The 21,818-nt window shown below is 37.8% G+C and overlaps 2 protein-coding genes across 3 annotated transcripts; one reads left to right on the top strand and one right to left on the bottom strand.

Moving 5' to 3' along the window:
- Positions 1-2,199: 2,199 nt before the first annotated feature.
- Positions 2,200-6,385, bottom strand: c9h5orf34 (chromosome 9 C5orf34 homolog). Its single transcript, XM_061729921.1, has 11 exons — positions 6,117-6,385; positions 5,222-5,311; positions 4,807-5,142; positions 4,481-4,737; positions 4,305-4,397; positions 3,956-4,076; positions 3,764-3,855; positions 3,588-3,657; positions 3,381-3,478; positions 3,245-3,303; positions 2,200-3,112 (listed from the first exon to the last, which is right to left on the bottom strand). The coding sequence occupies exons 1-11, from the start codon at positions 6,324-6,326 to the stop codon at positions 2,931-2,933; spliced, it is 1,608 nt and encodes a 535-aa protein (XP_061585905.1). The 5' UTR covers positions 6,327-6,385; the 3' UTR covers positions 2,200-2,930.
- A 5,214-nt stretch (positions 6,386-11,599) lies between these two features.
- On the top strand, positions 11,600-21,818 carry rnf34a (ring finger protein 34a). Of its 2 annotated transcripts, XM_061730813.1 has the most exons (8): positions 11,600-11,774; positions 13,194-13,412; positions 16,618-17,004; positions 17,333-17,395; positions 18,092-18,293; positions 18,463-18,492; positions 18,724-18,765; positions 20,021-21,818. In XM_061730813.1, the coding sequence occupies exons 1-8, from the start codon at positions 11,769-11,771 to the stop codon at positions 20,206-20,208; spliced, it is 1,137 nt and encodes a 378-aa protein (XP_061586797.1). In that variant the 5' UTR covers positions 11,600-11,768; the 3' UTR covers positions 20,209-21,818. The 2 variants fall into 2 exon arrangements, with proteins under 2 accessions (XP_061586797.1, XP_061586798.1); XM_061730814.1 differs by lacking the exon at positions 18,724-18,765.

Raw genomic sequence — 21,818 nt, 5'->3', positions numbered from 1 at the left:
TAAAAGGGATCAAAACATAAATCTGACCTAGTGACTATTATGATCATTAAAGAAGGATCTCGTTTAATAGCCGCTGGTTTCAACTAGAACCATGAGACACAGACACAGAGACAGTTTCTTTCATCACACCGAGTCTCAGAGTAATCAATCACTGTGCAATACCGGTAATTAATAATAAATAATAATAATAATAATAATAATATTAATAATAATAGTAATAATAATAATAACCACCACAATCATATGCTGTAATAATGCACCTTTCAATAACCATGTCTACCTCATACCTTTCACTTCTTTTTATTGTTATGTTATGAATCTTTATTTCGGCTTGTACAGAACAAGATGAAAAGGAAGAAAAAAAAAACATTTCTTTTGCCGAAAAGGTGTAGGCTGAAGCCGTAGCTTATAGTGCCTACCCTTTTTTCTTTTGATCAGCAAAAATATGAGACATTAGCTTTTACTCAGTGAAAACAAACAATACATAAAGAAGTACAAGACTGTCTCAAAAAATTTGAATATTGTGATTTTCTGTAATGCAATTACAAAAACAAAAATGTCATACATTCTGGATTCATTACAAATCAACTGAAATATTGCAAGCATTTTATTATTTTAATATTGCTGATCATGGCTTACAGCTTAAGAAAACTAAAATATCCTTTCTCCAAAAATTTGAATATTCTGGGAATCTTTGTACTGTAAACCATAATCAACAATATCAAAATCAGCAATATTAAAATAATAAAAGGCTTGTAATATTTCAGTTGATTTGTAATGAATCCAGAATATATGACATTTTTGTTTTTTTTATTGCATTACAGAAAATAAAGAACTTTATCACAATATTCTAATTTTCTGAGACAGTCCTGTATATATGATAAGAGCCATTTGTCTATTACTGTTATTATTTAAATCTGGGTTCAGTGAGCGAAACAACAGAAGACAAATTCCCTGTCTGGCATGTTCATACTTGGCCAATAAAGCTTATTCTTATTCTTATGAGAATGTGATTTAAATATAGAGAAAATAGCTCTCACAGTTAACTCTCAGTAGTAAATGGGGTTTTAATGTTGTTTACAGTTTTTCTCAGATTTATACCATTTTAAACTGTCCAGAATTTGTTGATCTTTCTAGTGTATCCACAAGTTGCAAAGAACTTGATTTTGTTTTTATTTAACACTCCTTATAGATGTTAGAGATAATGATCTCCTTACAGTAAGCACAAATAAAAAGAAAGTTTTAACGGAAATTGTGATTATTCAAACTAAAACGAAAGGATTGTAAAACAAATACTTTTGAATTACAACATGTAAGTGGAAATTGTTCTGTAACCCATGTCATCATCCTAAGGGGGTGTAGAAAACCAGGAATTAACACAACTATGAGCACAGTGTCAACATGACCCAAACCTATGGAAGATATGTGCCAGAGTAAATATTTGGGTAAAAAGTCCAGACAACTATGTTTAATCTCAGAGTAAAACCAGGATGCCAATGAAAGACACTCATTGCTTCTCTAATGAGTATCTTTCATTGAAGAAGCTAAAGATACTGTTCATCAGTCATTTTATTAATCAAATTAGTCCCTTGCTTTTAACCCATGACTAGTTACACTAGAACCAGCAGGCTGCTATTTTTCCTGTACCTGGGGAGCAGTTGGGGAGTAATGGGCCTTGCTCAGGGGCCCACCTTCACTGCTAACCTGGATACTTTACCTGGGTCCTCCAGCCCCAAGCCCACGTCTGTAGCCACTAGGCTACCACTCCCCTTTTTGGAGTGATGCAGTCAGTGGCAGATTTGGGGGGTGACGTGGTGACCTTCCTGGCCACCCCAGACGATGGGCTTTTGTTTCAGCAGCAGAGTGCAAGCAGGGTGTATTTTAAGGATGCACACACTTATGACCTGTACTTTATCCCATGAAAGTCTGTGGAGACGTTTTTCTACGTAGTTGCGTTATGGTAAAATACATCTTCACTTCCATATGATTGTTTCTTGGCCACCGTAAAATTTCCACTGGCCCAACCCTGGCCACCCCATTGAAAACTGCCTGACTCCACCACTGGATGCAGTGTATTTAAAGTCTTTACATATGAACAGCGTACACTATAGACAAAATGTAAAGAATCTAAAAAGGTTTGATTGCAAGATTTCTGGTGTAAAAGGAAAACAGCAGTACATCTTCCGATTAATTTAACTGATCCTTTTATTTAAAGTGAGGGACACATGGGGTTCAATATCAAAACTACACAAAGGTTGGAGACCTGAGTTCAATATCTTACATAGGGACACTTTGACACGTATTGGGTAAGGCAGGATTGAACCAGCAACCTTACCACTAACAACATCCTTATTCTTACTGCCATGGCATGGCTACAATACCCATAATGATCAACTTTGTGTTTTGACAACAGAACAATGCTGATTTGGGAACATTTCAAATTCAGATTAGTAATTATTAAATCTGAACATCATAAAGATACATTGTGCTGTTTGTCATTTGTTGGGTCCATTTGAATGAAAGCAATGGTTTGTGGAATATAGCAACATTTGCAAAGATTGTATACTCTTTTACACATACAGTCTGGTCGTTTGAAAACTCAATGGGAAAACTTTTTAAAACGCTTGAGATACAAGCCTGGATCGATCATTTACTCATCCATCCATTCATTCATTATTACCTGCAATAGTGACATGAAGACAATGTGTTGTGACAGACATAAGCTACTAACAAACACTCTCAATATACATGTCTCTTGAATCTGTGTTTGTACATTTGGCAGTTATACACAACATACTTAATTCAAATAAAACAACTAAAGAGTATCTCCCTGCATAACCTTATTTCAAAGATTGTTTATAGTGTAGCCTTTTGTTTTTACAGAAAAATCTACCATAGGTGGACCTTCTCAAAATTAATATCAATAAACTTTAAGTAAGTTTGGCTGCTGATGTGAGAAAATCTATGTCCTGAATTGCTTTGGAGGTTCTTCGAAGAGCTCCGGCAATGTGGTCTTCATTTATGGGTTCATCATGGGTGACTTCAGCAGAGCTTCTTTCCAAGTCTGCGTGTTCGTCTTTTCTTCTAATCAGGTGATTATTCTCCAGCAGAACTGGACATTGCATGTTAAAGACTACACACAGTTATCCCCAGTATAAATGCAATGAAGTGGAAAACTTTCACAAAAACATCTTGGAACATAATACTGGGAGCCTGTTGCCATCATGTAATGGCTAAAGGATACAGTTGAATCGCTTTATCTTCTCAAGTTCTGCAGCAACAAGATCTGACCTGAAGCTGAACCTAGAGGGTCAAGTGGAAATTAAGGCCAATGTACTACACACCCTTCAAAACAAAGTGATGAGAAAAGTTGAACTTACTGACTGTCTGCTCTGCGTGTTGCATTCATGTGCTCGTCAACAACCACAGTGTTGGATGGATTTTGTTCAGATGCCGCTGATTTAGATGAATGTTTGTCCTGCAAACAAAACTTTACAATACTACTATAGAAGAGGCTTGAATGCTGTGTAAACTCAACTACATCAATTTCAACAGATGTAGTAATACAAGCAGTGAATCATTTTAACCTCTTGCAGGCAGCTCGGTGTGGTAGGAAGCTTCAATAACTGCTTGGCCTGGGTGTAGCAAGACAAAATCCTGAAGGAGCAAATAAAAGGACAAACTCACACGAAGGTTGGAGACCTGAAAACGTTTTATGTCATTTAACTCATCAGTCTGGGAAAAAAAAAAAGTAATATCTTACCTACTTGCACGACTCAAAATGGCACGTACAGAGTACACCTGTCCGAGTACATCCGGTGGAAGACTGCTTAAGTGGTAAGTTAGAACTTTCACCTATAGACACAGACCATTACAGACCCAACCAATTAGGAAGACTCATGAAAGTCACATCCTTGATTGGATTCAATATGTTTGTAATAAAAGACATATTTACCTGCTTTGATTGATGCTCGGGTTTGTAATGGGTAAAATAAGAGTTAAGGACACCATTTGATCGGATGACTGATCCATCTCCTGGAGAAATCTCTATTACAGGGACTGCTCCACCCAGTATCCTACACAACAGGCAAATGCATTCATTGCTTTGCTACATACAGCTTCAAGAGCCCATACTATGGGAGTTTTGAGTAGCTATTTATTGTTTTTTTTATTTCTTCGTATTATGCTTTTAATGTGGAATTTGAAAAAAATGTGTTTGTTCATTCAATTGGCAAGGACACTATAGTGGTATGTTGTGGCACACACACACACACACACACACACACACACACACACACACACACCTGTAGGTAAGTCCTTGACACCATACTATTTTTGCAACATCTCCTGGTGTATCTGATACTTCCTCTCCAGCCAGGGGGTCTTTAAATTTCCACCTCAAATGAAACAAAAGGAGATGGGATCAGTATATGTACATCACTAACATGGTGTGCAAAATGTCCATTATAAACCTACAAACCTGTGTGAATGAGGCGAGGGACACGTGAGAGGCAGTGCATGAGGAAGCTGGGACTTGCGCTCCTCACAAGCTATGTCAGAAATGTTTATTCTACTGTCTGCTGGGCCAGAATTGCTTGTGCTTCCTACTAAGACACTTTCAGAGAGGTGAGATGTCCACTGATGGCGAGCCAGAGAGAGAGGGTAGACCCATGTGGGGGCAACCGCACAGCAAGAGTGAAGCTGGTTGACTATGGTGGATTGGTACATCTGCTCAGGCTGGGGAGAGAGGAGTTAATCCAGCTGACAAACCTGATATTTGAGCACACAGAAAACACAAAGCATTACCTTTTCCTGAGGAGCACTCTGAGTTGATCTAGTAGACTCTTTCCTTCTGCTCCCTCCCCAGTGATGAACATCTTTAACTTGACCATCCAGATGTTGTTTCTGATTTTCTGGGCTGCCATCCGGATCGTTGCTTAAACACTGCATGCTGTGGTGCTGATTTTGAGACTGACTGAGGCTGCATATGAACTCAACTGAGAACTCTTCACCTGAGGGCGACAGCATCAACAAGGCTCTACCGTCCTCTGACCTGACAACGACCTCACCTCCGGCCCGGAACTCCGCCTCATAAGAGGACCGCTCGGGCCACAGAACACCACATTCAATGCTGAAAAAAGGCTGTCAGAGGAAATGTAGAACATTTAGATTCTGATTTCATGGCCCACACGCATAATCTGAGGGATTTAACTCAAGTCACCTTCTTGTGGTCCGTGGAGATGAGTTCCTCTGGAAGATATGGGCGACTGGCAAACTTATTTCTAAATCCCAATGCAGTAACTACCAGATCCTGTAAAAATGGGAGTGAATTTCAAGTCCCACGTTTGCCAAAAACAGACATTGATTTGCAAAAGTACACCAAAGTTTATATAGTTATTCCAACAAACAGATACTGGAACCAAAAAATGTGACCAGAGGTCTCAAGTAACAAAGTACAAATACTTCGTTAACGTACTTAAGTAGAAATTTTGGTTATCTATACTTCACTGGAGTAATTATTTTTCAGATGACTTTTTACTTTTACTCCTTACATTTTCATGCAATTACCTGTACTTTTTACTCCTTACATTTTAAAAACAGATCAAATCCTTTCGGCCTATTAAAAAAAAACTATCCAGTTAAATTGCGCCATGCGGATAGAGTGAATTTGGTTGTGGTTGTTTCAGATGTTCTTGTCCAGTTTTGTTCTTACATCCGTTGCCCTCAGATTCCTGCAACTAAACTTGGATGTACATTCCAATAAAGGTTAGGATAAATGATTACATGCCTAGTCATCATATCTTCTGCTCTCTGAAACACATGTTAATGCTCAATAGTACACTACATATATATTTGCATTATATAAGATGCATTTATTTTCAATGGCTTTTGTCCTTAATGGCTTTTTTCCCCCTTACATTACTTTTACTTTTATACTTTAAGTCGTTTTGAAACCAGTACTTTTATACTTTTACTTGAGTAAACAACTTGAGTTGATACTTCAACTTCTACAGGAGTATTTTTAAACTCTAGTATCTATACTTCTACCTGAGTAATGAATGTGAATACTTTGGACACCTCTGAATGTGACTGACAATGAAAAGCCACGTCTCTACCTTGAAGCTGCTGACAGTGAACCTGGTCCTGTGTCTGCAGCTCCCGGCGGGCTGCAGAGGATGTTCATTGGGGTCCGCTGCTTTCACAAACATGAATTCACAACCACACGGTGACAGCTGTAACCGGGTTCCGTCTTTGTAATGAACATCCACCGACTCGTCCTCATACATTATCATTAAACTAACACCGGACAATACATTAAAGTCCATTATTGGAGCAAATTTGGGATTATTACGGACTGAATGAAAGTCCGAACGCCGAGACGGATTCGACGTCATCACGTTGAGACGTCTGTAAACCTGGTTCTGCGTTAAATCGACGCAGAGTCTACGCCGTAGGGTACGCGGCGACGCGCACCGTACGGTGCCTACGCCGTAAGCTCTGCGTTGCTGTAACGCAGAACCATAAATCAGCCTTTATTGGCGCGGCGCGCTCTAGCGCGGGAAACAAACAGCCGGCCGACCGGAAGGGTTTAATCTTTCTTCTCCTTTTCGAGTAAAGATATGCCGCGTTCCATTTACCTCGGAAATCAGAACTGGGAACTGGGAATGGCAGCCATCTTGGAATGGTAACTCGGGGGTGGTGAAGCTTCTCCCACTTTCCCAGTAGGAAATCCCACTTCGAGGGGCGTTCCAGTTGAAAATTCCGACTGGGAACTAGGAAATTCCGACTTCCGAGGACAAATGGAACGCGGCAATATTCCCACATAAAGACATAAGCGGCACCATCTCCGAAATATACTACAATATAAATAATAATAGAGTAGTGACTTGTAAATGAACAGTGGGGGCCTCCACTCACCAAAATCACGGAGTCAGTAAACAGCTGATCGACCCTTTCAAACAGTTAGAATAACGGTTTGAACAACAGAAGTATAAAGTGTCAGGTTAGCAGTTACAACAATGAAGTCAGACAATGTAGTTGTTAAGAGCTTTGTCACAATTAAAGTACTATTGAAAGCTTGTGAATGGATATGAACAGCGATCGCGAGCGTATTTTTGGCACAAACCTCAAATTACCGACATAAAATTACATGTAAACTCAACACGTGAGTTTATTTTTTATTTTTAATGTACACATATTTGTTATTAGGGTAATAATAATAATAATAATAATAATAATAATAATAATAATAATAATAATAATAATAATAATAATTATTATTATTATTATTATTATTATTATTATTATTATTATTATTATTATAACAATAAATAACCCTACCATCAAAAGTTTCAATCACGTTATCATAACTGCTAGCAACCCTCCACGACTGTATGCCGATGGGACAGGTAATGTTAACTGTCCATGATCTTATTACCACCACATCACAGATAATATTGCAAATAGTCCTTCGATTGTATTTATTACGTTCTTATTTATTGTATATGCTACCATTACGTTAATGACTTCTTAGGTAATTTTTGACGTGGTAGAGTTTACTTTAATTGGATGTTAGACGTGATTGTATTGATAATATTGTTCCAGAGATTTGCATGCAATTGCAACAATAGGGATAACTAAAAAAGAAGGTCTACCATACGTCTTACGCTCATAACAGTTTTTTATATAAAAAAAACAAAAAAAAAACCTTTTATTCATTGATATCTAAACATGTCCTCGGACATGCTTCCACACACTATACACATAAATACACTTGCTGCTGCTGGATTAAATATTAGACTTGCTGACATGTCAATATCAACTTCCAAAGCACATATCTCTTTCACACACTTTTCAATAAACCTCAATGTTCTTGATCAAAGCAACTGAACTTCTTGTTCTTTGTTTCAACAACCAAGAAAGATTCAAACCTTTGAGGATTGCTTGACCTTGATGACTAAGAGTCTAGATCAGCATATTACCTTGCATTTTTCAATGACATTCTGATGTTGTGGGAGAAAAGAAAATGCTAAAAAATGATGTGAAATCGTCAAAATGACTGCATTTGAATACTAGCAAAAGAAAGACCTTTATTTAGCTTGCAAGGAGAGCTGTTCACAAACAAACACACTGGTATCTGTCTGAAGTGCTCTGACTGCAGCACGTTATCTTTCTGTTTTATAACGGTGTCTGGGCGGAGAAAGAAGTGAGCTCTTGTAACAAATACACATTCACAATCTTTGAAGATTTATTTTAAAAATTGCGTGGAAGGTTCATGTGAAAAGAGTAGACTGCCAAAGTGATACTGCTGTTACTGTTCATTTATTTAATTGAGCATTGATATAGAGTAAATTGTATAACCATGCGTTCTCTGAAAAGAGTGGACAGCAGGCAAAATTTTTGTACTTTAAAATCACACTTTCCTTTATCAGATGCAGAAAATCTTAGGGTTAACAGTAACAATAGTAATAATAAAATACAATATTTGGAGTCTTTAAAAGCATATTACCATGGGGTTCTTGGGGGTATTTTCATTTTTTCATGTGTGAAAGTATTAAGTATATGCTTTAGTAAAGGCATGGCAAAACCTCTAGAACTCACCCATCCATCCAAGAAATCTATAATTCCTAAACCCTTCCTTTACTTTGGATTTTTAAATAACCTCAAACTGAAGCAAGTCTACATTTAAAGTGCTGTGAAAAAGTATTTGCCCCTTTACAGATTTTGTTTGTTTTTGCTTCTTTTGTCACACTCATGTTTCTGATGTTCTGACAATTTTGATATCAGACAAAGATAAACTAAGAACAAAATGCAGTTTTTAAATGATGATTTCCTGTAATGGGAAAAAGGGATCCAAACATGGCCTTATTGAAAAAGTAGTGGCCCCTCTAACCTAAAAACCACCCTTGGCAGCAACATCTGATATCAGGCATTCGGGAGAGCTAGCAATGAGTCTTTCACATCAATGTGGAGGGAATTTGGTCCACTCTTCCTTCCGTTTTCAAGCATGAGCAGCCTGTTTAAGGTCACGCAGCATCTCAATGAGATTTTTTTTAGCCTTTCAGAACAAAACCCATTAATATGCCTCTGGATCTTTTTCCTGCTGCAAAACTTGTGTTCTTTTTTGTCAGCAGTGGTTTTGGCCTTGGATCTCTCCCAAGGATGCAATCTTTTTTACTTTAAGTCTCTTTGTTATTGTTGAATTATAAACACTGATCCCAAGTGAGGCCTGCAGCATACTTTAGATGTTGTTCTGGGCTCTTTCATGGTCTCCTGGATGAGTCCTCACTCTTGAAGTAATTTTGGTAGTCACTGCTGAAAAGGTTCACCACTGTTCCATGTTTTCTCCATTTGTGGATAATGGCTTTCATTGTGGTTTGCTGAAGTCCCAAAGCCTTAGAAATGACTTTGTAACTCTTTCTAAAAGGATACATGTCAATTACTTTGTTTTTATCTGTTCTTAATTTTTTTAGATCAGGCCATGGTTGTTGTTTCGTGAGATCTTTTGGCCTTCATGTTGTCACTCAGGTTCTATTTAAGTAATGTCTTGATACTACAGATCTACATATCAGTAATCACGCCTAGGTGTGGCTAGTGAACTTGAACTAAGCTTTCCAAAAAATGTGGTTAATCACAGTTACTTCATGATTTAACAAAGGGTGGGGGGTGGAGTTTACTTTTTCACACAAGGTAAGTTGGTTTAAGCTATTTTTCTTTAATAAATGGAATCATTTATTAACTTTGTGCAATATTTCATAACACATATTTCTTTTCTGTTCATATAATTCTATTTATGGCACTGCACTTTTTATTTGTATCTTTTTTATCTTTTTATCTTTATATGGGTGTTTGGTTTTTGGGGTGTGTTATTTGTATATGACAGTGCTGAGTGAGTGAGATGGAGATGTCCATTTCCCCGAGGGAACCTCCCAAAAGGATTAATAAGGTCGTCTGAATCTGAATCTGAATAATTTAAAAGCTGAAGTATGCATACTCAAACTGTCTTTGACTAATATTAAGATTTGTTTGATCTGAACCATGTAAGTGTTAAAAACAAAAGAAAAAAAAAACAAAAAACAAAGAGGTAAATACGTTTTCACAGCACTGCATTGTCGCCTAGGCCGGATTATCCATTTACTGAACCGGGCGAGCACCAGGGGCACCAGCCACTTAGGGGACACCAAATCAAATGACTAACTGGACCATATATGTCATATTTTGTTATTTTCTCTATATATTTACTGGAAGAGGAGCAAACAGGTACAGCAGTAACCAATTATATAATAAAAATACACGAAAACAACAATAATAATAATAATAATAATAATAATAATAACAATAATAATAATAATAATAAGAATAACAAAATAAAAAGAATTGTGTTTGAGTGAGTATGCTGTTCCCTACCTTCACATCAGCTCAGTCATTGTTTGTTTAGTCATATGCTGTAATAGTTTTGCATGTAGTCTTCAGACAGGCCATATATGATGGAAATGATGATAGTTAACATGTGGTGTTACATTGGCAAGTGAGTTGCATTCTGATTGGAGCATCAGTGTAGTTTGGCGTTTGTAGACTTGTGTGGTGTTAGTCTTAGTTGGTTGCTTGTCTTACATTCATTTGTAGTATGAGTGTTGAGCATGTACTTCAGCAATACGTTCATGTAAATCTATGGTCTTTATAACATTAGTAAAATTCCCTTTTTTTTTTATGTGGGAGGAGGGGGGCACTTCAAGTGTGGTCACCCTGGGGCCCCACACTGAGTTAAGGCCAGAGGTGGGTAGTAACGAGTTACATTTACTCCGTTACATTTACTTGAGTAAGTTTTGGGGAATTTTGTACTTTTAGGAGTAGTTTTGAATCACTATACTTTTTACTTTTACTTGAGTAGATTTGTGAAGAAGAAACTGTTACTCTTACTCCACTACATTAGGCTACGTTGAGCTGTTACTTTTCTTTCATCCCTTTTATCCGCGTATGCGTCAATCATGACATCACTGAGTGATTCTTTGGGAAAAATGTTTGTTTTTGCATGTTTTGTCACATTTACACGGACTCAAACACACACAGAGTTTCTATGAGTTCATGGGCTTGTTCTAGTTCTGCCTAGTTAAAAAAAAAAGTACAAAGGCTGGAAATGTTGTGCTACTTGTGCTTAATTTATTTTTTTATTCTGTTATTAATTTATTTATTTCATTATTTATTAAAGCACTTGAATTTACTTTAAGATTATTTTAATTTAAGCTATTTTAAATGTTTTATTCATTTTAATTTATTTTATTGATTTAATTTGCCTGAAGATGATTATTTTGTACTTTTGTCTGTTTGAATGGTTGTGTTAAAAAAAAATTAATCAGACATTACTCAACAGTTACTCAGTACTTGAGTAGTTTTTTCACAAATTACTTTTTTACTTTTACTCAAGTAATTATTTGGATGACTACTTTTTACTTCTACTTGAGTCATATTATTCTGAAGTAACAGTACTTTTACTTGAGTACAATTTGTACTTGAGTACTCTGGTTATCCGGGTCTCATTTTCGTGCCAAGGTAGTTCTCCTGGCTACACAGTAGGGGGCGCTGGTGTCCGGTGTGGAGGATGAACCGATGCCGAGAAGCAGTGGCAGTGTTGGCAGCCGCACTGCTCCGCGGTCTCCGGTCCCCTCGCACTGAGACCATCCAGACGTTTTAAATGTGTTAACTCGCTGCGCATTTATAATGATTACACCAGCAGTCTCCTCTTTCTCAGTAGCGACGCCGGAGCTGAAATGAAGGTGCACATTTTCTTTATGTAATCTCTGATAATCCAATTTGTAGGTGTGTTTAGGTCGGGGCTAGCAGCCACCAGCTAACGTTAGCCACTAATAATAAAGCGTACACGCCGGGAGTTGTTGGTGCGATGCCTGGTCACGTGACAGCTGCCTCATAACATGACTCATGTTAACGCTGACAGGATGCAGTCATTTTTATTTGTTTTTATTTCTTTAAACGGGATATGTGTCTGTGTTGCACTAATGTGTGTGTGTGTGTGTGTGTGTGTGTGTGTGTGTGTGTGTGTGTGTGTGTGTGTGTGTGTGTGTGTGTGTATGTGTGTGTGTGTGTGTATGTGTATGTGTATGTGTGTGTGTGTGTGTATATATATACATATATATATATATATATATATATATATATATGTATGTGTGTGTATATATATATATATATATATATATATATATATATATATGTGTGTGTGTATATCTATTATGGGTGTGCAAACAAGGGTACCTTTCGATTCGATTTCGATTATTGGAGCTTCGATTCTTCGATTATAACGATTTTCGATTCGATTATTGGTGCCACGATTCTTCGATTATTGTGATTTTTAATGCTTTTTTCCATACAAGATTGATTTTGTCTTCATCTGTGGCTACATTTGTAAATAAATAGCCAATCAATTAACTCAGTTCCTCTAACAACACTCATTAATACATAACAAGGTTTTTTGAACATTTGACATGTATTTTTCAAAGACACAAAATAATTTATTTTATGACTATGTAAACATTTGCTCTTTGACTTACTTAACTTTGAGCAGGGAAAGCTGCACTTGCATGAGAGCGCCCTCTATAGGCGGAAAACACTGAAAACGCTCAAGCCCTTGATTTAATGAGTTCATTAATCCAAGTAAACAAGATATGTACTTCCATCAAATTTATTTAGTGTAAACATATCTGCCATATTTCAAGTGAACAATAAGAAATGTGCATTCTTGAAAATGAAATGATTCAGCAGCGTATTCAGTCTGGAATCTGGATAGGATAAAAAAAAAAAAAACATTTTTTTTTTTTTTTTTTTTAATTAATCGATTCCAAATCGTCACGTGACGCATCGCGATGCATTGACACATCGATGAATTGCACCCACCTCTAATATCTATATATATATATATAGCGCTAACATGCCTGATTTATATATGTTGGCGCTAATATTTGGTTTATTGTGTTAACATAGCGTTGTGCTTAAAGGTTTTAATCTATAATTACCAACCATATATGATCTCCGTTGAAAGTGTTTGTTTCTATGTTAACTACGTACTACAATTGATGCAGGTTTCACCGCTTTTCTTTAATATGTATTCATTGACCATAGCATCATGGAGATAAATGTGCAGACATAACATACTGATGTCAGAACTGTGTTCTAAATGTCAGGCAGGGGCTTCATCCATGTGGGCTTCTTGCTGTGGTCTGCTGAATGAAGTCATGGGTACAGGGGCCGTCAGGGGCCAGCAACCAGGGTTCGGCGCTGGTGCAGGACCCTTCAGATTTGCCCCCAGTGCAGGATACTCCACATACCCGCCCACAAGCTCAGGGAGTCCCAGTCCTGTATGCAAGGCCTGTGGCCAGGCCTTCTCAGTGTTCAGGAGGAAGGTAGGTATCCAAACTGTCTGTGTGGTCTCAGCACATTTTAACTCTTGGACCTAAGAGAGAAGGGAAATATGTCCGTATTTAAAGCAGATAAGGAAATCAAATTCATTTTTTTAACATATATATAATGTTGACACATAGAGTAGCCATTATATCTTTTTAAGGAGTTGACACAATTTCCTGGCTATGACATACTTAGATCAAAAAACCACACGATTACATTTTCACAGCTCCTTTCTCAAGTGTCTGTACTAGTGATACTCGTGAATCTTCTCACAAAGTACAAAATGGGATAGAAAGTAATTTCTTGACCCTTTTTAAGGCAAAAATAATAACTCAGAATAACAACAACAACAATATTTGAGACAAAAAACATAATCCAACACTTAAAACAGCATCACCTGTAGGCTAAGAAAGAAAATTGGAATTGGTGCATCTCTAGTCTTCATTCCTCTGTTCAGTGGTTTTATTAGGTAGAGTAAGTCGCTTGAGTCTTTTCATATCTTCTATAGGAGTTGCATTGTTTTAAATTGGTTGTTTGCTCAACTATTAAAATTAAAATTTTGACACTATTTATTTTAAAACATACATCTCCCTCAAATGTGGTGCATTATCAAATTAAAGCACGTGCCCTGATAATTCACAACAGCACTCATTAAACAAATCCAACAAAATAAGACGAAGGTAGGAGGAAAAAAAGCCTGACAGCTAATTTTATTTTCGCACCAAACCTATCTGCAGTTCAGTCACAGACAGGTGGTACCGATCGCTCTTGAAGGCACAGTCTTGTATAGATTCATTTTATTTTAGCCTTCACTGTTGAGCCATTATTCCGAGTCTTTTAAGGCTAATGTTAAGAACTTCTGTATTTAGTTTGCTAGTGTGTTTTGGTAGTTGCAGCTTCAAGTTCTTCTCTACCAATCATGCCTGGTAGTGCAGTATTAGGTTATTTCATTCTTAAGTGAGTTATATACCTGCTTGTGAGAATTAAAAAAGTAAAAAGTATTAATTATGCTTAATACACTGGTTGCTATGGTACAACTGCATTGGATACTGATATCATTCCTAAGTGAATGATCTTTGATATCTTGATGGGTCTTCTTGGTCCGTGCTTCGTAGCTCTTCCCTGTGCAGTGACAGTCTTCCTGTCACTTACCAGCAACACATATACAATTAGAAGAAAACAAGTATCCAAGGACCTTTAAATCAGTTGTATCATCTAAGAAACTTTTTCTTGCATGTCTGTTTTGAGGTGTCTGCAGAGCTTTCCCTTTTAGATCAAGCAGCAAAAACATTATGTCATGACTTGTAAATTGGACTAATCTGACCTTGAATGTTCTGTTGTTTACCTTTTGTAATGTTTTTTTTTTAAATGTAAAACATTAAACTCCATGTGAGTAATAAACCCAGATAATGTAATTAAATGGTAAAATGGAGTTCTTAAAAGAAAAAAAAACCAACAATAATAATAATAATGCCCTGAATTTATAATAATAATAATAAAACTTTATTTGTATAGCACATTTTCATACAAGAATTGTAGTTCAAAGTGCTTTACATCAATAATAAGGCAAGCAGCAAGTGCAGTTTAAATAAAGGGAAAGGTATAGAATAACAATCAACATCATATCAGATCCTAGCGTTCTAATAGGTTACTTAGTTACCATAATCTCGTTACAAACACACATTAAAGGTATTGTGACATCATTTTTAACATGCTTTTAACACTATTAAAAGTCTTGGCCAACATCCCTCAAATGTGTCTAAAAGAGTGTAACAAGAAAAACTTCACTCTAGTACTCTTTTCCTGGCTTTTTATTACAGTGTTTTTTTGCGCCGTGAAAAATGCTTCCTTTCCCCCTTTCCTGTCAATCATTGCTCCGCTCCTCCTCCCAACCTCCTCCTCCTCCAGCCATACGCTCACAGCGGCGTCGGAGTAAAGGCTGAATTATGGTTCTGCGTCAAAACGACGCCGTGTCTACGGCGTGTGGTTTTTGTACACGCAGAGGACACGCCGTCACATGCGCCGTCTCTGACGTGCACCTCCTGAAAATTGTAACTACGCGTCCAGGAGACGCCGACCACACGCAGACCGAGAGGGCTGTGATTGGTTCGTTTGAAAGCGAAGCATTTCCGGTTTCCGGTTTGAATCAGTAGTGAACTTCCAGGGCTCTTTTCTTCGTTTATATGTGTTTTTTTTTGTTTTTGTTTTTTGCACAATAGTTGTCCTTATCTCTTTGATTTACTGTGACCGGAAAAAGTCGGATAAACCATTCAGAAAAAGATCGCTAACTAGTGGCCGTGGGGGGTACTGCACCGCGACCAAACGGAGAGACGGAGAAGTCAGAAGGATTCGTGACGACGTCACGGGTGCGCCGTGTGCTCTGCGTGTGTGTGACGCAGAAGTATACCCGCACCTTAAGCCGAGAGCGACAGGCGAAGCATGCACGGAAAAGCAGGAGGGCGAACCACAGCAAACAATCATAAAAATAAAGGCATGCAAGCAGCACTGTCCCCTTATCTTAAGTCCAGTCAGTGGCCGCGGGTCTTCTTAGCAGTTTTCCTCCGGTGATTAGAACAAAAGAGGCTCTAAACAGCTCCTTGTTAAGCCTCATTTATGGTTCCGCGTTAAATCGACGCAGAGCCTACGCCGTAGGGTTCAGCGTATGGTGCGCGTCGCCGCGTAACCTTACGCCGTATGCTCTGCGTCGGTGTAACGCGGAACCATAAATCAGCCTTTATGGTGCGCTGGAGAGGAGCGGAGGCAGGGAGCTGGGTGGAGGGGGCGGTGATTTAGCGGATCGTTACGTAACGATCCGCCACCAAACCACATGCGCCGTTTTTGCATAGTTATGCGGAAAATCCCAGAAAGCACACAATACACTGAATGTTAAAAGTTTGTTGTTTTTTGGGTGTAATTGATGTCAAGACACCCAACAAAACACAAAAAATCAAGAAAAATGTGTTTTTCATGTCACAATCCCTTTAAAAACATTAATCAACATCATATCAGATCCTAGTGTTCTAGTGTTCTAATAGGTTACTTGAATTACCATAATCTCATTACGGAGTATAAATAATTTGTATGTTCTTAGGATGTTTTATTTTTTTTTAAATATCCTTTTTTTTTAGCAATAGCACATGGCAGAATGTGTGTACTAATTACATTACTAACAGCATTTACTTTGTCATTCTGTTTCTTCTGTAGTATATTTGCAGCGACTGCAAGAAGAGCTTCTGCTCTCTGTGCTCAGTGCTTCAGGAGAATCATCGCATTTGTGCCACTTGTCATTTGCTGAAGGCAACAGCCTTTCAGCGGCCGCGGCTCATGCGCCTTCGAGTGAGGGACCTGCGTCAGTATCTGCTGCTGCGCAACATACCCACGGATACCTGCAGGGAAAAGGAAGACTTGGTTGACCTGGTGCTCTGTCACCAAGGGATTGACGAGGAGGAGGACCATGACACGGCCAGCCTCCACTCACGGTCCCTGTTCACATCAACTTCTTCCACCACACAGTCTGCTTCAGAGCTGTCTGCCTTTGTTGCCTCTCAGGAGGAACATCTCAGCAGTAGTGATAGCTCCGACACCAACCAGGTAAGTTGTGCAAATCTGACACGAGTAACGGGATGGAGCTAGAGCCAGTGATATTAATCTTGCATCACTCTATTACTACAATGTCATAAACAAGAAAATAAATGGGATCTGGGTGGGGTGGAGTGGAAAGGGGGGCTCCAACCAACACTAAAAGAGAACTTAGCTTCAAAGTGCCACTATAAATACCTGTACTTGGTCTGCTTATAGAGTGATAAGCTTTTCTGTAAATGGAAGGTACATGGTATTTGTCCTAATATCAATGGGTTGATTGAAGATTTTCTAATCCCAACCCTTGGTGCATTTTTTACACTATTGTTTCATCTTCCAGGATATAGGTGATGCCACATCAGTGTCTCTCCTTAATTTGGACCCCAGTGAACACACTCCTGAGGTAATTTTTGTCTTCTTATTTAACATCTTGATTATACATTCAAATGTATTGGTGACAATTTTAAGGGAAATTATAAATTAATAATTATCGACGGAAAGGTAAGATTTAAGAAGACATTTTTGATGGAAAGGAAATAATTTTTATTTTTTTTAAAGAACCAGAGATTTTTGTGTACAGAAGGTTTAGAGTATTCTAGAAATTTAGATGAATTGCCATCAAATTTAAATATGCTTTGAAGGTGTGGTTCATTTTCATATACAAATATGTAACTTTGGTTGTAAAACTAACCAACTGCAAGGGCAGTTTGATCTGTTGGTGCTGCCCTTTGTTTTTTTTATTTATTTTTTTATTAACATACAGTGCAAACAGCGACAAAAGACGACATCAGTTACAATGACATGTATCTAGGTGTGTGTGTGTTTGTGCGTGTAAATAAGATGATGAAAGTAGATACATCAATTAAGAATATTAATTTGAGAATAAATAAGTAAACCAATTTAATAATTATCATATAGAATGGTGTTGCACGATATAATATAAATATAGCGTAATAATGTAGTAATATCCTAATATAAATATAATTGGTGCTGCCCTTTGAATGGGATGGCCCTCTGGATCATTCTCAGACCCTATGTCTTTCTAGATGTGGTTCTGATCTTTTGGGCGAAGTCTATATGCATTTTCTGACTTCTGTAGGTGAGTCCTCAGACACGGCGCTGGGCCAGAGCGTCCCTCTCTGACATCTCCAGTGTGGAGGACATCGAGGATCTGTCTGTCAGGCAGCTGAAGGAGATTCTGGCCAGAAACTTTGTCAACTATTCAGGGTGCTGTGAGAAGTGGGAGCTGGTGGAGCGTGTCAGCAGACTGTACCGAGAGACAGAGGAAAACAGGAAATCATGTGGGTATTACCTTGTATAACTTTCTCAAAGTAAAAATAGTGCTTGTCATCAGTTACACAAATCTCGCTATTTATTAGTGTAGTAATTAGTGAACACGGTATACGTTGTCGCCTTATACAGCTTGCCAAAGTAAACTGCTGTAGTGAGTTTCCTTTATTTTTCTTGCAGTGGAAAATGTGAGCAGTGCTGTAACCACAGGTAAGCTGACGCTCATCTCTGCTTGCTCGCTCTTGTCAGAATTAGATACCACATCCTGTTTTTAATATTAACAATTTAATCCCTCTTCTTCTGTCAATATTACGTCAGAATAATTTTAGCCTGCTTTACGTTGCACTAATTACAAAAAGGGTGATTTTAATTACTTCTAATATTGTTTTTTCCACTTGGGATCATATTGGAATCTCGTTTGCTTTACTCTTAACATTAAAGTGATGGCCTTCCCCCCTCCCGTCTGCAACGGTGCCATCAAAGGTAAGGCTTATAGAATAATGGGCACCATTCCCGTGGTCACGTGTTCCACTTGTGACTCGTCTCCTCATTGTATGAACACAGTCACGTCCGTGCTCCATCTGGATTCATGGTGAATCTGTTCTCATCTGTTATCCGTCTATTTCTTTGTCAAATCTCTTTTGGGCTCCTGTGGAATGACATTTGCATTGATGGTTACAAGAAGCTTTATCGATGATAGAAATGCTTCTTGAGTTATTGCAATTAAAAATACCAATTTAAATATTTAATCTCATCTGACCATCATGAGATCAGGTTCCTTCAGTCATCTGCTCATGCATGGATCGCGTAAAGGTCATTATACGGCATTAAACGGCATGCTTTTGTTGCTAAAGAATGTTGTCATGGAGACATCTTGATGTACAGTCATAGCAGGAGACATGTTGCAGGAGGTGGCGAGCATGACCTAACCCAGATAAAGTTTATTGTATCTGAAATGTTTTATTGCACAGAGCATATTAGTACTTGTTTTTGTGTGTGTTTTAGGGCTTGGCGATATGGACCAAAAGTCATATCTCGATATTTTCTAGCTGAGTGGCGATACTTGATATATATCGATATTTTTTGTGTGCCATAATTGGGGTTTCCCCCAAAGCATTATAGCATAGCATCTCTGTTAGCTTCATTTTTTTTCTGAGGCAAACCCTTAAAAAAACAGTCAGTTTTAATACAAAGCCTCGTGCCAAATGTCACACAGGTTCCTTTATTAACAGAGGTCTGCACAATATCAAAATGTATAAAACAACTGAAATAAAAATAAACTGCATGCATATATAGAATAAAAATGCTTCTTGAATAAAATAAAACAAATATCCCTTTCCTGCATAACAATTCAATTAAAATACACTGTGCAATTAATACAATGTAGACAGTAACAGGCAGACTTTTCCACTCAGGTTGACAGTTGTGCAAATAACAAAACATTTGTGCAAATCTCAAATAAAACATTCAAGTCAATTTGTCACAAAATAAGTTATATCAAAATCATTAAAAAAATCATGAAAAAAAAAAATATTATTATTATTTTTTTTTAAACTCGATATAAACGATATTGTCTCGTACCATATCGCGTTTGAAAATGTCTCGATATATATTAAAATCTCGATATATATCGCCCAGCCCTAGTGTGTGTGTAGTTTTTATTATGTTGCACTACCGTACATTTAAAGCAGATTCTTTACATTTCTCCTCACCCTTGCCTTTTTACTGTATCTTTCAGATAGTGAGAACTGTCCACTGACTATTAACGACGACAACCTGTGCCGTATCTGCATGGACGCCGTGATCGACTGTGTTCTCCTGGAGTGTGGTCACATGGTCACTTGCACCAAGTGTGGCAAGAGGATGAATGAATGCCCCATCTGCAGGCAGTATGTTGTGAGGGCTGTGCATGTCTTTAAATCCTAACCCACCACTGCAGCACCACTGCACCCGTTACAGACTGAGACTGTACCTTAACTCAGCAATGCAGCTCATAAACTCTGGATCCCCAAAACAATCATTTCGTGGATGTTTTTTATTCCCCAGATTCCCTAAAGGTTCATGTCATGTGCACATTGATAAATGGGAAACGTTTGTTTTCTGCGTGTCCTCCCACTCTTTGAGAGTTTGACCATTTGGTTTGGGTAGTTAGCAGAGAGGGTCGCCAGCTTCCAGTTGAGCCAGTCCACAAGTAAACATATGTTTTCGTCCGTCTTCATTCATAAATGTCCGTTTTGATTCTCTGACAGTTTCTCAAAGCCAATAATGTGCGGCAGGAGCCAGGTGGAGTCTTGTTAAACACAACCCCCTCAGACCTGCTTGTGGACCATAGGTGGCACTCAACCTCACTTTACAATTGCTGCAAGTTGATTACATATCTTAGTAACAATAAGGCATACTCGTACTGAGCCTCAATAGAGGAGAGAGGTGAGTTAACTTGGTGCCAAATAACTGAGGTCCTGTCTTTTTGCTTATCACCCATGTTTTAGTTTTTTTTCTCAGCTGTGGAGGAAGAACAGTGTTGAACTTTTATTTTAGACCAGAAAGCATGTTGTTAGCACTGTGTGTTAAAACGCCACCACCTCACTGCACAATATGAATGGTAATAGTGACTGAGGTAATGTGTACTAGTTCCTGAATGCTTGACTGAGATGAGCTATCCAAAAAAGAAAAAAGATTAGAACTTCTCACAATTTATAGATATTGATCATGAGGATTTGTTACAGTCACTGAATTATTGATGATATGGTTATACTACGCATGCTTCTTTTAATTCTTTAGACATTCAAATGATCTGTCATCACAGCAATAGCTCACCTCCACCGTCTCATCTGTCCAGTCTCAGCTCTTCAGTGGAGACAAACTATAAAAACTGGTGCTAACTCATCTAAACATCTTCCCTGTTTTCTAGCAGAGCTGTGGACGTGAAACTGAATGTTTTGTTGTCGGGTGTGGGTTGAGATGTCTTAAGACTTTTCAGATGATTCTCATGTAGGAGTCATGTATTGAACTAAATATTCAAGTAATATAAGTAATTACGAGTTTACTGACACCTGTGGTATAGAAAGTATATAGAGATAATAACTTGCTAATGTATATTTACATATATTGATCCATATCAGATGTGTATATATTGATATTTTGTTTTCCATTTGATTCAAATTGGTAAGTACCAAATAGCTAAAATGTCCCTGGAATTGGGTTTATTTTTTAACAAATGTATGATTTTCCTTTGTAAATGGTTTGAAATGTGTTTTAATTTGCATTAATTTGCTTGTGCTCGCTATCTTTTTTGAACCAGAGCATGACGAGGCTTTATGACAATGGTTTTGTTTCTTCATTCTGCTTATAATGTAGGAGTGTTGAGCTCTGTATGTCCCCACAAAGTTAATATTGCTGCTATCAAGGTAAAAAAAAAAAAAAAAGTCCTCTACAATCAGTGGCGGAGCAGTTTGCACTTTTTCTTTTAAAGAAGCTATAGTTGTGTGCAAGGTTTGTTCTTTGTATTTGGGAATGTTAAACTTTTTATTTTGGTT

Source organism: Cololabis saira, chromosome 9 (assembly GCF_033807715.1).
Source record: "Cololabis saira isolate AMF1-May2022 chromosome 9, fColSai1.1, whole genome shotgun sequence".
In the NCBI taxonomy this organism is placed as follows: Eukaryota; Metazoa; Chordata; class Actinopteri; order Beloniformes; family Belonidae; genus Cololabis; species Cololabis saira.
This window is presented reverse-complemented; position numbering and strand designations above follow the sequence as displayed.